The following is an 11,145-nucleotide window of genomic DNA, read 5'->3' on the forward strand; positions in this document are numbered from 1 at the left end:
TTCCCCAGAATTTTCTTAGAAACAATTTTATTTCACAAACTGAGATAATAAAAATGTATAGAGATTTTCTGTACATAAGCATGAGCAAAGGAAAATAATTTTAATTCATTCTCATAGTTAATCCACATTAACTCACAAAGCAGCCTAATTCAAATAAAGACTTTTTTCTAGAATCTCCGTGTTCTTTGATCTTACCGTTACTGTCTGAAAAAGAACTTTAATTTCATCTTTCTTTCAAATATATGTGATAAAATTATTTTGCTGAATTTTCATTTGACATAATTTTATATTTATATGTGTTTACCATTGATCTAGCTTCATCTAATGTTACCATCTTACATAACCATGGTACATCTATCAGAACTAAGAAATTAACATTGGTATAATACTATTAATCAAATTCTAGAGACTCTATTTGCATTTTTAAAATTTATTTTAGAGAGATAGAGGGTGGGGGAGGGACAGAGGAAGAAGAGAATCTCAAGTGGACTCCATGCTTAGCATAGACCCTGATGTGGAACACGATTCCAGGACTCTGAGATAATGACCTGAGCCAAAACCAAGAGTCAGATGCTTAACAGACTGCATCATCCAGGTGCCCTGACTCTATTTGCCTTTCTACATCAATGTCTTTCTTCTGTTTCAGGGTCCAATCCGGAATACCACATTATATATAGCTGTCATGTTTCCTTAGACTCTTCCAATCTGTGACAGTTTTTTGATCTTGACTTTTGAAGAATAGTGGTCAGGAACATTATATACCATCCCTCAATTTGGGTTTGTCCAGAATTTTGTCCAAACTATACTGTTTATGGATTTGGGAAGAAGAATACCACAGAAGTGATGTACCCACATCATATATTACCAGGGCACATGATATCAACATAACTCATAGTGGTATTAGACTTACTCCTTTGGTTAAGTTAATTAAGCTTTTTAACACTACTCACTTCTACTATAATTCACAAGAAGATTAATGCTACTACAGAATTAGATCCACACCTGGGTAATCAAAAATATATTTAATTGAATTATTTAATTTCTTTAGGAGTCTTGGTCTGATCCTAGACTCTTAACAAGTGGGATAGGCTTAAGACTTGGGGCCCCAAGTTCTGAGTCCAAATCCTATATCCACTAACTTACTGGCTTTAAGTCACAATCTCTGCAAGCCTCAATTCCTTCACCTAAAAAATGGGGATAATTACCATATGTAACTCAGATTTGTTGTGAAGATTAAATGTGTGTATCGTATATTATAACCATGAAACAGTATACAAATGTTAATTGTTGCTATTATGGTTAGGCATTTGAGTTGCTTACTGGGTATTTATTTACTTACTTTACAAAATGACTTTCTTTTTTTTTAAGATTTTATTTATTTGACAGACAGAGATCACAAGTAGGCAGAGAGGCAGGCAGAGATAGAGAGGAGGAAGCAGGCTCCCCGCTGAGCAAAGAGCCTGATGTGGGCTTGATCCCAGGACCCTGAGATCATGACCTAAGCCTAAGGCAGAGGCTTTAACCCACTGAGCCACCCAGGCACCCCTACAAAATGACTTTCATAGATGGTGGGACTACCCATATTTAAAAAAAAGTCTACTGAAACTCAGAAATAAAATGCCTAAATCACAATTATGAAATGATAAAAAGGTCCCTGAGGGTGCCAGTCTATTTTCCACCTCTGTTGGATCTATAAATACAACAAAAAGAAAGACTTTGATACTAGGTAAAGAAATTACAGATGCCACATACACATTTCCATATGTTAACCATTGAAAAACTGCATAAATGAGTCAATGAGAAAAAGCACAGAATAATCTGATAAATTACATTTCTTTTTTTTTTTTTTTTAGATTTTATTTATTTATTTGACAGAGAGAGAAAGAGAAAAACAAGTAGGCAGAGAGGCAGGGGGTTGGAGGGGGCGAAGCAGGCTCCCTGCTGAGCAGAGAGCCTGGATGCAGGGTTCCTTGCAGGACTGGATCCCAGGATCCTGAGATTATGAGTGGAAGGCAGAGGCTTAACCCACTGAGTCACCCAGACACCCCTGATAAATTATATTTCTATAAGCACTTTAAAGTGAGTATGAACTGCTGAGGAAAAAAAAATTCGATAACTGTTATTATTTAATATAAAGCCTCTTTTTGGTGTTTGAAAGACATGTCATTATTATGCTAAAAGAGAAACCACTACTTTCAATATATTAGATGCTTAACTGTGGATCTTTCTTATATACCATGTTAGAATGTAAAATAATTAAAGGCAGAGATACTCACCTTTGAATATACTTCAGTGAACTAATACTTAATATTAGATTTTCATTGGAGGTACTTTCTGGTGGTTACTTATGCTCTCTAAACTAAGCCTTGAACCTCTGTACTGCCAGTTGTGGTTTATACAATAAGCAGGCTAAGCACATGCTTTAGAATATAAGCAAAGCCAGAATAAAAAAACAAAAAAGCCTTCCTTAAAGAATTTAAATTTAATATCTCAGCAAAAGCACTAAAGTAGTCATCGTGGGGAAAAATCGGAATTTTTTTGGACTTCTTTACGCCTATTTTTTGGCTTTGTTTTTATTTACATAATATAATGATGGGACATCAGAATCTTTTCAGTTAGTTTAGGACCTCCAAAAATCTTAGTCTAGCTCTCTATGCATCTTAAATTACCATAAATTTTCCATAACTCAGTTATTCAGCAAAAAGTATCTCATGAAGATTATAATACATATGTATTTATACATAATGAGCATAATTTTAGATTCTTTCTCATTACAGTATCTTCTCTTAGCAAGAAACCATAATAATTGCCAGAAAGCAACTCTTCATAAATTTGAAATGTCTAAGTACATGTAAGAAATGGGAGGAGTTAATTTCTGGTGTTGTAGTTCATACCTGATTCACAATGCAAGTTCAGTTACCTAAGAAAAGAGCTCCAGTTATTTTTTTCAACACTTCTGTCAAAACACTGCCGGACTCTTCCCAGTTTCAACTCTTCCTCTATGTACTAGCCAGTATGTTGCTAGATGTTTATCCAGATGTTTCTGGGGTGTTTTGTTGCTAGTACTCCCATTATACTTCAAGGGGCTGGGTACAGATGTTGCTGGAGGATCTGCTTACTCTAATTAGACCACTTGTCATTTTTTGCTTGGTTTCATTTTGACCACTGGGTGCATCATGTAACCGTGCTGGGTATTTTTAAGAGCAAAAAATGTAGAAACCAGTAGTTAATTAATCTTACATAGCTAAAAGAGGAGGTTATAAGTACAGACAACTGGTGTCTCAGATGAGTGAAATAAACGATTGGGGAACAAACTACTCACTCCTTTACATTTAAACACGCCCCCCCCAAAAAAGCCCCCATCTAAGTAGAAAAAGAGAGAACTTTGGCAATAAAGAAATGGCCTTGTTAGAAAAGCTTCCCAAGAGTTGTTGTAAATTTAGCTTTAAAGTTAATTGCTTTTCTCCCTTTTCCCAAAGAAATGAAACATTTCAGTTTCTCGGCCCCGAAACATTGAGTTCAGAGTTCGTCATAGTTTCTTCCCTACACTTTGTCCTTAGTTTTCGTAAAAATCAGTCCATTAAAAACGTTTGCTTTTTCTGAGCACTGTTCTCGACGTCAGTCCGGGTCTCTTCCTCCACCCCCCGACGGCCATCTCTGCCCACCACGACCCCGGGCGTTGATCTGGCAGGTGCGAGGCCAAGGCCCGAGGCTGAGAAAAGGCTGCGGAGTGTATGTATACAAGTGCACACACCAGAGGAGGCGGCGGCAGCTGTAGGCCTGGCCGCCCGAACTTCGAGAGCCTAGCGGCGGAGCGCAGAGGCGAGTCAGCCTCCCCGCCAGGGCCGGGGGAAACTTGCTTCGCGCCAGCACGCTCTCCGCCTTCCAGCAGCCAGCGCCGCCGAGCCTCTCAGGCCCTGCGGCTCTCCGCAGCAGTCTTAATTAACAAGCCTCTTCCCCCTCACCCGCCCCCGCCGGGCTCCAGGAGTCCTAGGTTTCGTGTCGCAGACTCCAGCCCGCTAGCCAGCCTGCGGAGGCCAAACCCTGCTCCGCAGGGCAGAACGCCGATCCAGCTGGGGACCGGCCGTGGGGCGGGCGGCCGGAGAGCGGGCGGGTGGGAACCCGTGCCTGAGACGCAGGGAGGGCAGTGGGGAGAGAGGAGGCGGGAGAAAGGGCGCGGGCTGGGGGCGGAGCGAGCGAGCCTGCGAGCCTGCGAGCCTGCGAGCCTGGGCGCCTCCTGGGCAGTGGGCGGTGCGTGGGCGGTGCCCGGCCTTCCCGCTCCCGCGGCGCTGCAACTCAGCGGAGCCTCCTTAAAACTCTGCCGTTAAAATGGGGGCGGGTTTTTCAACTCAAAAAGCGCTCAATTTTTTTCTTTTCAAAAAAAGCTGATGAGGTCGGAAAAAAGAGAGAAGAAACCGGCACCGTCTCTGCAGCGGCAACAGAAGCTGCAATTGTTTGAGTGAAAAAGGAAGCCAAAGAAGGAGGGTAGGAAAAGCGCTCAAAGGAGGACAACGCTCAAGTGTCTGTAGGGGCGAAGAGAGCGGGGACCGACGATTTGGGGGGGGGGGGGGGCAGCTACAAAAAAACTGTCACTGGGAGCGCTGCGGCTCTGGAGGAAGCCTTGCTGCCCGGCTCGGCTCCGGAGCACACTTAGCTGGCGGCCGCTGCCCTGTCGGCGGCACAGGCTTGGGGCACAGGCCGGGGGACAGTGAAGGGTCGGCGAAGTGGCACCGAGTGTCGGAGCCGCTGGGCTCTCGCCGGGAGGGCGACGGGACTGTCTGCGCTCTGGCATTGTGGCGACTCCCCATACTCAGACCTTGGCCTGCGCTTCTCTGGTCGCTCCCGATCTCCGGAGGCCCCCAGAAAACTGGGAAAGGAAGGAAAAGACGACGGCGGCGGCTCAATGAGCGTCTGCAGTGGGAAGTCTGAACTGGCTCGGTCGTAGGCGGGAAGTTACTGGTGGGCTGCCCTGTGCAGCCGCGATGCTGCCGCGCGCCGCCCCAGCAGCCCGGGCCCCATAGACGCTTCCCGCATCACTCGCCTCCTTCCTCACGCTGCTGGGAGTCCCGGGACCTGGTGGGGCCGGCATGACCGACTTACCCGGAGCCCGCCGCGCGCCCGGCAGTCTCCGGAGACGCGCTCCGAGCCTGGCTCCCACGGCCTCTGAGGCTCCGCGGGGCAGCGGCAGCCCAGCGGGCGGGCTACGGAGCCTTCCCACTCGGCGTTAGCGTGCAGTCCGGCCCGGACGCGAATAGAGACTCCTACTGAGAAGCGGAGGCCACTGAAGAGTCGTGGAGACCTATAACCCAAGGGCCACGGAACTGCTACTCCCGTTTGCCTTTGACGATCATCTTTAACCCTCGGGAGCAAGTCAGCAACCAACCACCGCGGCGCTCTCCCCGCATCGGAGGACTCAGGACTACCCCTTCGGTGAGACTGATGGAGACCGAGCCCCTCCGAGGACCTGCCCCAGCGGTTCTGGCTCGCGCGGCTCAAGTCATCACCGTGAACAAGGGTAGGTTAATGCCTTTTCTTTCCCCCGAAATGTCTTTTCTTCCGCGGTATTTTGTGCCCTGAACTAGTCCCTTAAGTCTCCGCGCACATTCCTCACAGAGATTGTAGTGTAGATACGTGACAACTCTGCCTACATTTTACGTCCAGAGTAATTTGCCGGGAATATGTATACGTTTGTGCGTCTTTCTGTTGAGTCACCAGAATTCTTCACAGGGGTTAAGCTAAAAAGCGAGGAGCGGAGCCCCTCTCCAATGGCTCAGTTTTGCTGAATAATCACGTGTGAATCGAGGGGCGGGCTTTTGGCAGGCTGATCTTACTAGTATTTACTACCAAGCTCTACTCCAGATTAACCATCCCAGTCCTTCTGTCAGTCTCCGATGCCATCATGCAGCCTGGTTAGGAGCAAAAGAAAAGGGAAAAAGAAAAACAACTAATTCATCTTTTCCCGATCGTCAGGACCCTAAAGAATGGCCGAGCCTTGGGGGAACGAGTTGGCGTCTGCAGCTGCCAGGGGGGACCTAGAGCAACTTACTAGTTTGTTGCAAAATAATGTAAACGTCAATGCACAAAATGGATTTGGAAGGACTGCGCTGCAGGTTGGTATCCAGAGAGGTGGGGAAAACAGGTCAACAATGTTGCCTACGTGATCCGGGTTTCTGGAATAACGGCTTTTAAGCTTCCAGGGGTACAAAATTTCACTGTTTTTTTAAGCAAAGTTGGTTGCCATATTTTATATCTTTAAGTGGATCCAACTCCCCAAAATGACGTACTTTGAACAAACTCGTCAAATTCAACAACATCCTCGATATCAAATGGGTTCCAGGTTTGGTCTTAATTTGGGGAATGTTTTTGTGCCGGTAGGGATTTAAAAAGTTGTAGCAGCGCCGAGGTGTGTGTGTTTTTTTAAGACAGTTCTGTAAACACATTATTATGATTATTTTTTGAAGTAAATACACTGCTATTAGTGGTTTCCGTGCTTTGCTCCAATAATTGACTTTAACGTTAATTTTCCTGACTACTGGCGAGGGTGTTTTTCCTTCAAATGCTTCAAGTTTTGACAAACGACCTTTCCTCATTTGGAATGGGTGGCCTGGGCACGGAGACAGGATGTACATTTCAGTTAATGTAATATCATCCACCCATTCAGGATTGAGGAGGAATTAAAAAGTTGAATTTTCTAACCAGAGCTCAGTTTGTAGTATTTTTGTCTCTGCGGTTGTGCGGTAGTATGTTCTAACTTTCAGTAATTAGATTTACAAGCAAGAAATGAAACATGTCCAGCTGCCAAGTATTGTACCTGATATTTTTTTTCCTCCTCTGAATGTTAGTTATCATGTAACTTGGTTGAAAGGCTTAGAAACAGAAAAATGGCAAAGTAGTCTCAAATAGTTGCTTTATCAGAGTTCTGGTGGTACTCTTATGAACTGTTCTTACTCGGAAATGCAACACTTGAAGCTGTTTTTGAAAATCCATTGGGGAGAAGGTTTAGAATGCTTTGTTTTACAAGAATTAGAAATTTAAGCGGCAGGAGATATACTATTAACAGACGAAGTTAAATCTGGGCATTTTAAAACAATATACTTATCTTAAAAAGTTTTCAGTGTTAAGGAAGCTTATACATAGATATTAAATTATTTAATCTTGTTATTTCGGGTAGATTCTGTGGAATAGGGATTTTTTTTTCTTTGTCCACCCAATAGTTTTTAATAGGTTTTGGGGTGATAACAATACTACAAATTTAACACACTGAAAAGTTTCCTATGAAAACCCAAAAGATTATATAAATCTCACAAGGAATGAGCAACTTAACCCATGTTCAGAATAAGATCTTACAGGACTTTTGATGAACAGGAAGACTGGGAGATTAATATTAACAAAGTTTTGGCATTTTTAATACAATTTGTCAATCTTGTTTATATTAAGCATACTTATGTATATACTAACACCCACTTATTGTGGCTTAACCTTAATACATATAATGAAACACACAAACAGGAGTCTCAAGGCTTATTTTCAGTATGCATAATCCTGACTCTGAAGTTGTGTCATAACTCAAGAAAGAACTTTCTTTCAAAACAATTTACAATATTAATATTATTTTTGTGGAAGATGGCAAATTTCCTTCTATAATTATGTTCATTTAACTTGGTTGCAAATTTTTCCCTCCTTCCTAGTGTAAGCTTTCAATCAGAATGGTATCAAAGGCCTTAATCGCACATTTGCTTTACAGAGATCCAAGGTGTCTGTCCCTTATTTTTCCCAGGCCAGGTCCTCAAATGTGACTAAATCTCTAGAGGTAGATGTGGCAAAAATTAGATTGTGTTCATTTTTAACCAAAAAGTTTATTTTATTGAAATTTTCAAAAAATAAAATAAATATCATTTTTCCCACTGCCTCCAAAAGAAGGGCTAAATCAGCAGGGTTTTGTCAACAGGGAAGTGTAATACCTTGGCCGTCTATATGGTTTGCATTTATAAAATATTATTTATTCTAAATATATTCATACTTACTTTGTGATTGTTTTTTAAATAAACAGTTTAAAGAGATAGACAACTTTGTATGTATTTTTCAATGGATATTTAATTTCATAAACATTTGAGAGTCCACTATGTAATCTATTTATTTTGTTATGAATATACCTAAATATAAATGAAACCAGTTAAAATGCTGAACTATTTTCTGGCATGTTAATGAGACTACATTTTTTTCCACAACTAAATTACATGTATTATATAATTGCATGCTTCTCTACAAGATATTTTATAATTATGAGAGCATAACAGAGACCCCTATTAGAGTGAAATGTATTCAAACAACCATAGGTAAGTCTTTTTGATATGAATTATTTGTATGTTGATAGCAAATTTTAATACATTCTGACTTTTAAAATGTTGGCAGTTTACAAATAGCTGTTCCTAAATGTCTGATAATAGCTGCAAAAGGAAATAAGATGGCATCCTCAGCAGATTATTAAATATGCTCAAACAACAAGACAAAGTTGTCTGTCTCAAAATACACATTAAATATCTTATTTTCTCTTCGTTTGCTCACTTTAAAATCAGGAAGCTAGTTAGAACTTTAAGAGACAGTAAGTGATAGAGTAGGATAACTGTTTCATTCTTTTCAGGAATGGTTGCCATGCAGTCATCTCCTGTCTAGTACATGAACTGTCTAGTATCATGAACTTAGCTTTGATAAATCAGTATCATAAACAATGTAGCACACTACTGATTATTTAACACTTTAACAATCAGTAACATTTTAAAATTTCAGGTAAAGGATTCTTAGCTCCAAACACACCCAGTAGCCAGTATGAAATAACTTGCAAAGAAAAAAATATTTTTAAAAAAACTTTGGAAATTTGAGCTATATATATTTGAAAAAAACTTGTGAAGATTAATAATTTAAGAAAATATCAGGTCCTGTGTTTTAATAGATCATTTTTATATTAGGTGATGGAGTCTGATGTGTGGAAACACTTCTTTGTGGGTTTAAAGAAACTCACTCTCCTTATTTCTTTTCAGTAGCTATTTAGAAAATTAATTTTATCTACATCTAATATTTCAGAATTAATAATTCAGGTTTTATGTATTATGAGCATAAGCAAGCAAACAAGAGATTCTCAAATTCTTTTTTTAAAGATTTTATTTATGTATTTATCTAACAGAGATACTGTGAGAGAAGGAACAGGAGCAGGGTCAGAGAGGGAGAAGCAGGCTCCCCACTGAGCAGGCTGCCCAAGGTGGGGCTCAATCCCCAGATCATGACCTGAGCCGAAGGCAGATGCCCAACAACGGAGCCACCCAGGCACCCCTCAAATTCCATTTCTTTTATTTTAATAAATTCATGAAATTACGCAAGTCTTCATGGGAGATAGGAAACTGAGTTGTGGGTGAATTTTCCACAAGTTGGACTGGTTCTATTTTACTGATCAATTTATCCTACTTTGGGGTCCCTTTAAAATATTCCATCATAGAAACTCAATCTTTAGAGTTCTTCTACTTTTACCTACTAGTACTTTCTTTCCTGCAATTGAGCCCTTCAAACCCCACCAGGTGGGTCTTCTCCAATCACTGTTTCACCAAAAATAAAGTTATATAAATAGGAGATATGGATATTTTAAAATATTCTTGGAAGAGAACTTAAAGGATTCTCCCGTTTTCTCTTTTTTCCTAGGTTATGAAACTTGGAAATCCTGAGATTGCCAGGAGACTACTACTTAGAGGTGCTAATCCCGATTTGAAAGACCGAACTGGTTTCGCTGTCATTCATGATGCAGCCAGAGCAGGTTTCCTGGACACTTTACAGACTTTGCTGGAGTTCCAAGCTGATGTTAACATCGAGGATAATGAAGGGAACCTGCCCTTGCACTTGGCTGCCAAAGAAGGCCATCTCCCTGTGGTGGAGTTCCTCATGAAGCACACAGCCAGCAAAGTGGGGCATCGGAACCATAAGGGGGACACGGCCTGCGACTTGGCCAGGCTCTACCGGAGGAACGAGGTCGTTAGCCTAATGGAGGGAAACCAGGCGGAGGGAGCTTCGAATTTACAATGAATATGGGGAGGGCTCTCCCACACTGCCTTCTACTTTGTCAGTTAATTGGTTTCCTGTCCTATATTACTATCACTTGTTAAAATTCAGTTTTGTCATATTTTAAACAGCTAGTTCAATCTTCACAGGATGCAAAGTGGAAATCTTAGTCAGATTTATGAACATATTTAAGCAATATCCTTTTCACTTGCAAAATCTTGAGTTCTAACACATAACTGCAAATAGCTTTGGCTTTCTCCTGAATATGTTATCTTGCCTTGACTTTTTCCTCGCTTCTCCCTTTGCCAGTCTCAAAACCCAACTTAAGAGACTTTGTTTTAAAAATGTTTTGTCCTGATGCTTCTTTTGCCTAATTAAAACACTTTTTCAAAACAGGACAGTGTTTTCCTGTGTTTTCCATTCTATCATCCCCACATAGTTTGCCACTTGCTAAGAAGTGTACTAAAAGTTCACAATGTTGTAAGTCTCAACATTAGAAAAATAGTCGAAGTAAAAAACTAGACGTATTCTATTGATGATTCAGTTATTCTTTTCTTCCTCGTGTCTCCCCCCAAAGATTTTACTTGGTGCCTCATATTTCTCTTCACAACAAAATAAGGACGTTTTTTGAAGACCTGAAATTATTTCAATATAATTTCAAAATTTTTCTTAATGTTCGATCTTCCCCTTTTCTCAAAGTTAAGTTTAATAGTTGAAAAACAGGCTTCAGAAGTAGCGATCTGAAAACAAATATATTTTAGCTAAAAGTAATTTTTAAAAGAAAATGTCAACTTAAAAGTGCTTCTCCCTAGTTGTTGTTTTTAGATCACAAAGTAAAACAATTAGTTAAATAATACATTTCCCAAAATTATACCGTAAGTATACTATCACATTTTTTCTCCCTGAAAGTCAGGAATGTGACATTACAAAATGTTAAGTCTTAAAATATAATGCAAATACAAGTTTTTAGGGGATTAAAAGTGCAGCAAGAAAAAAATGTAATGTAAGGGTCACAACTAATTATATATACATGTAAGGGTCTTAATTGCAATATAATAAATATAGAAACATTTACAATAAGTAAATAGGCCACTCTTATAT

General features: G+C 40.6%; 1 protein-coding gene across 2 annotated transcripts; it reads left to right on the forward strand.

Annotated features, from left to right (window-relative positions):
* Positions 1-2,871: 2,871 nt before the first annotated feature.
* Positions 2,872-10,440, forward strand: CDKN2C (cyclin dependent kinase inhibitor 2C). Of its 2 annotated transcripts, XM_059374700.1 has the most exons (3): positions 4,279-5,515; positions 5,971-6,110; positions 9,691-10,440. In XM_059374700.1, exons 2-3 carry the CDS (start codon positions 5,982-5,984, stop codon positions 10,066-10,068), a joined length of 507 nt encoding a protein of 168 aa, XP_059230683.1. In that variant the 5' UTR covers positions 4,279-5,515; positions 5,971-5,981; the 3' UTR covers positions 10,069-10,440. The 2 variants fall into 2 exon arrangements, 1 of the variants encoding a protein (XP_059230683.1); XR_009399473.1 differs by lacking the exon at positions 5,971-6,110 and having other exon boundaries at positions 2,872-5,515; positions 9,691-9,780.
* Positions 10,441-11,145: the final 705 nt, after the last annotated feature.

Source organism: Mustela nigripes, chromosome 14, assembly GCF_022355385.1.
Source record: "Mustela nigripes isolate SB6536 chromosome 14, MUSNIG.SB6536, whole genome shotgun sequence".
NCBI lineage: Eukaryota > Metazoa > Chordata > Mammalia > Carnivora > Mustelidae > Mustela > Mustela nigripes.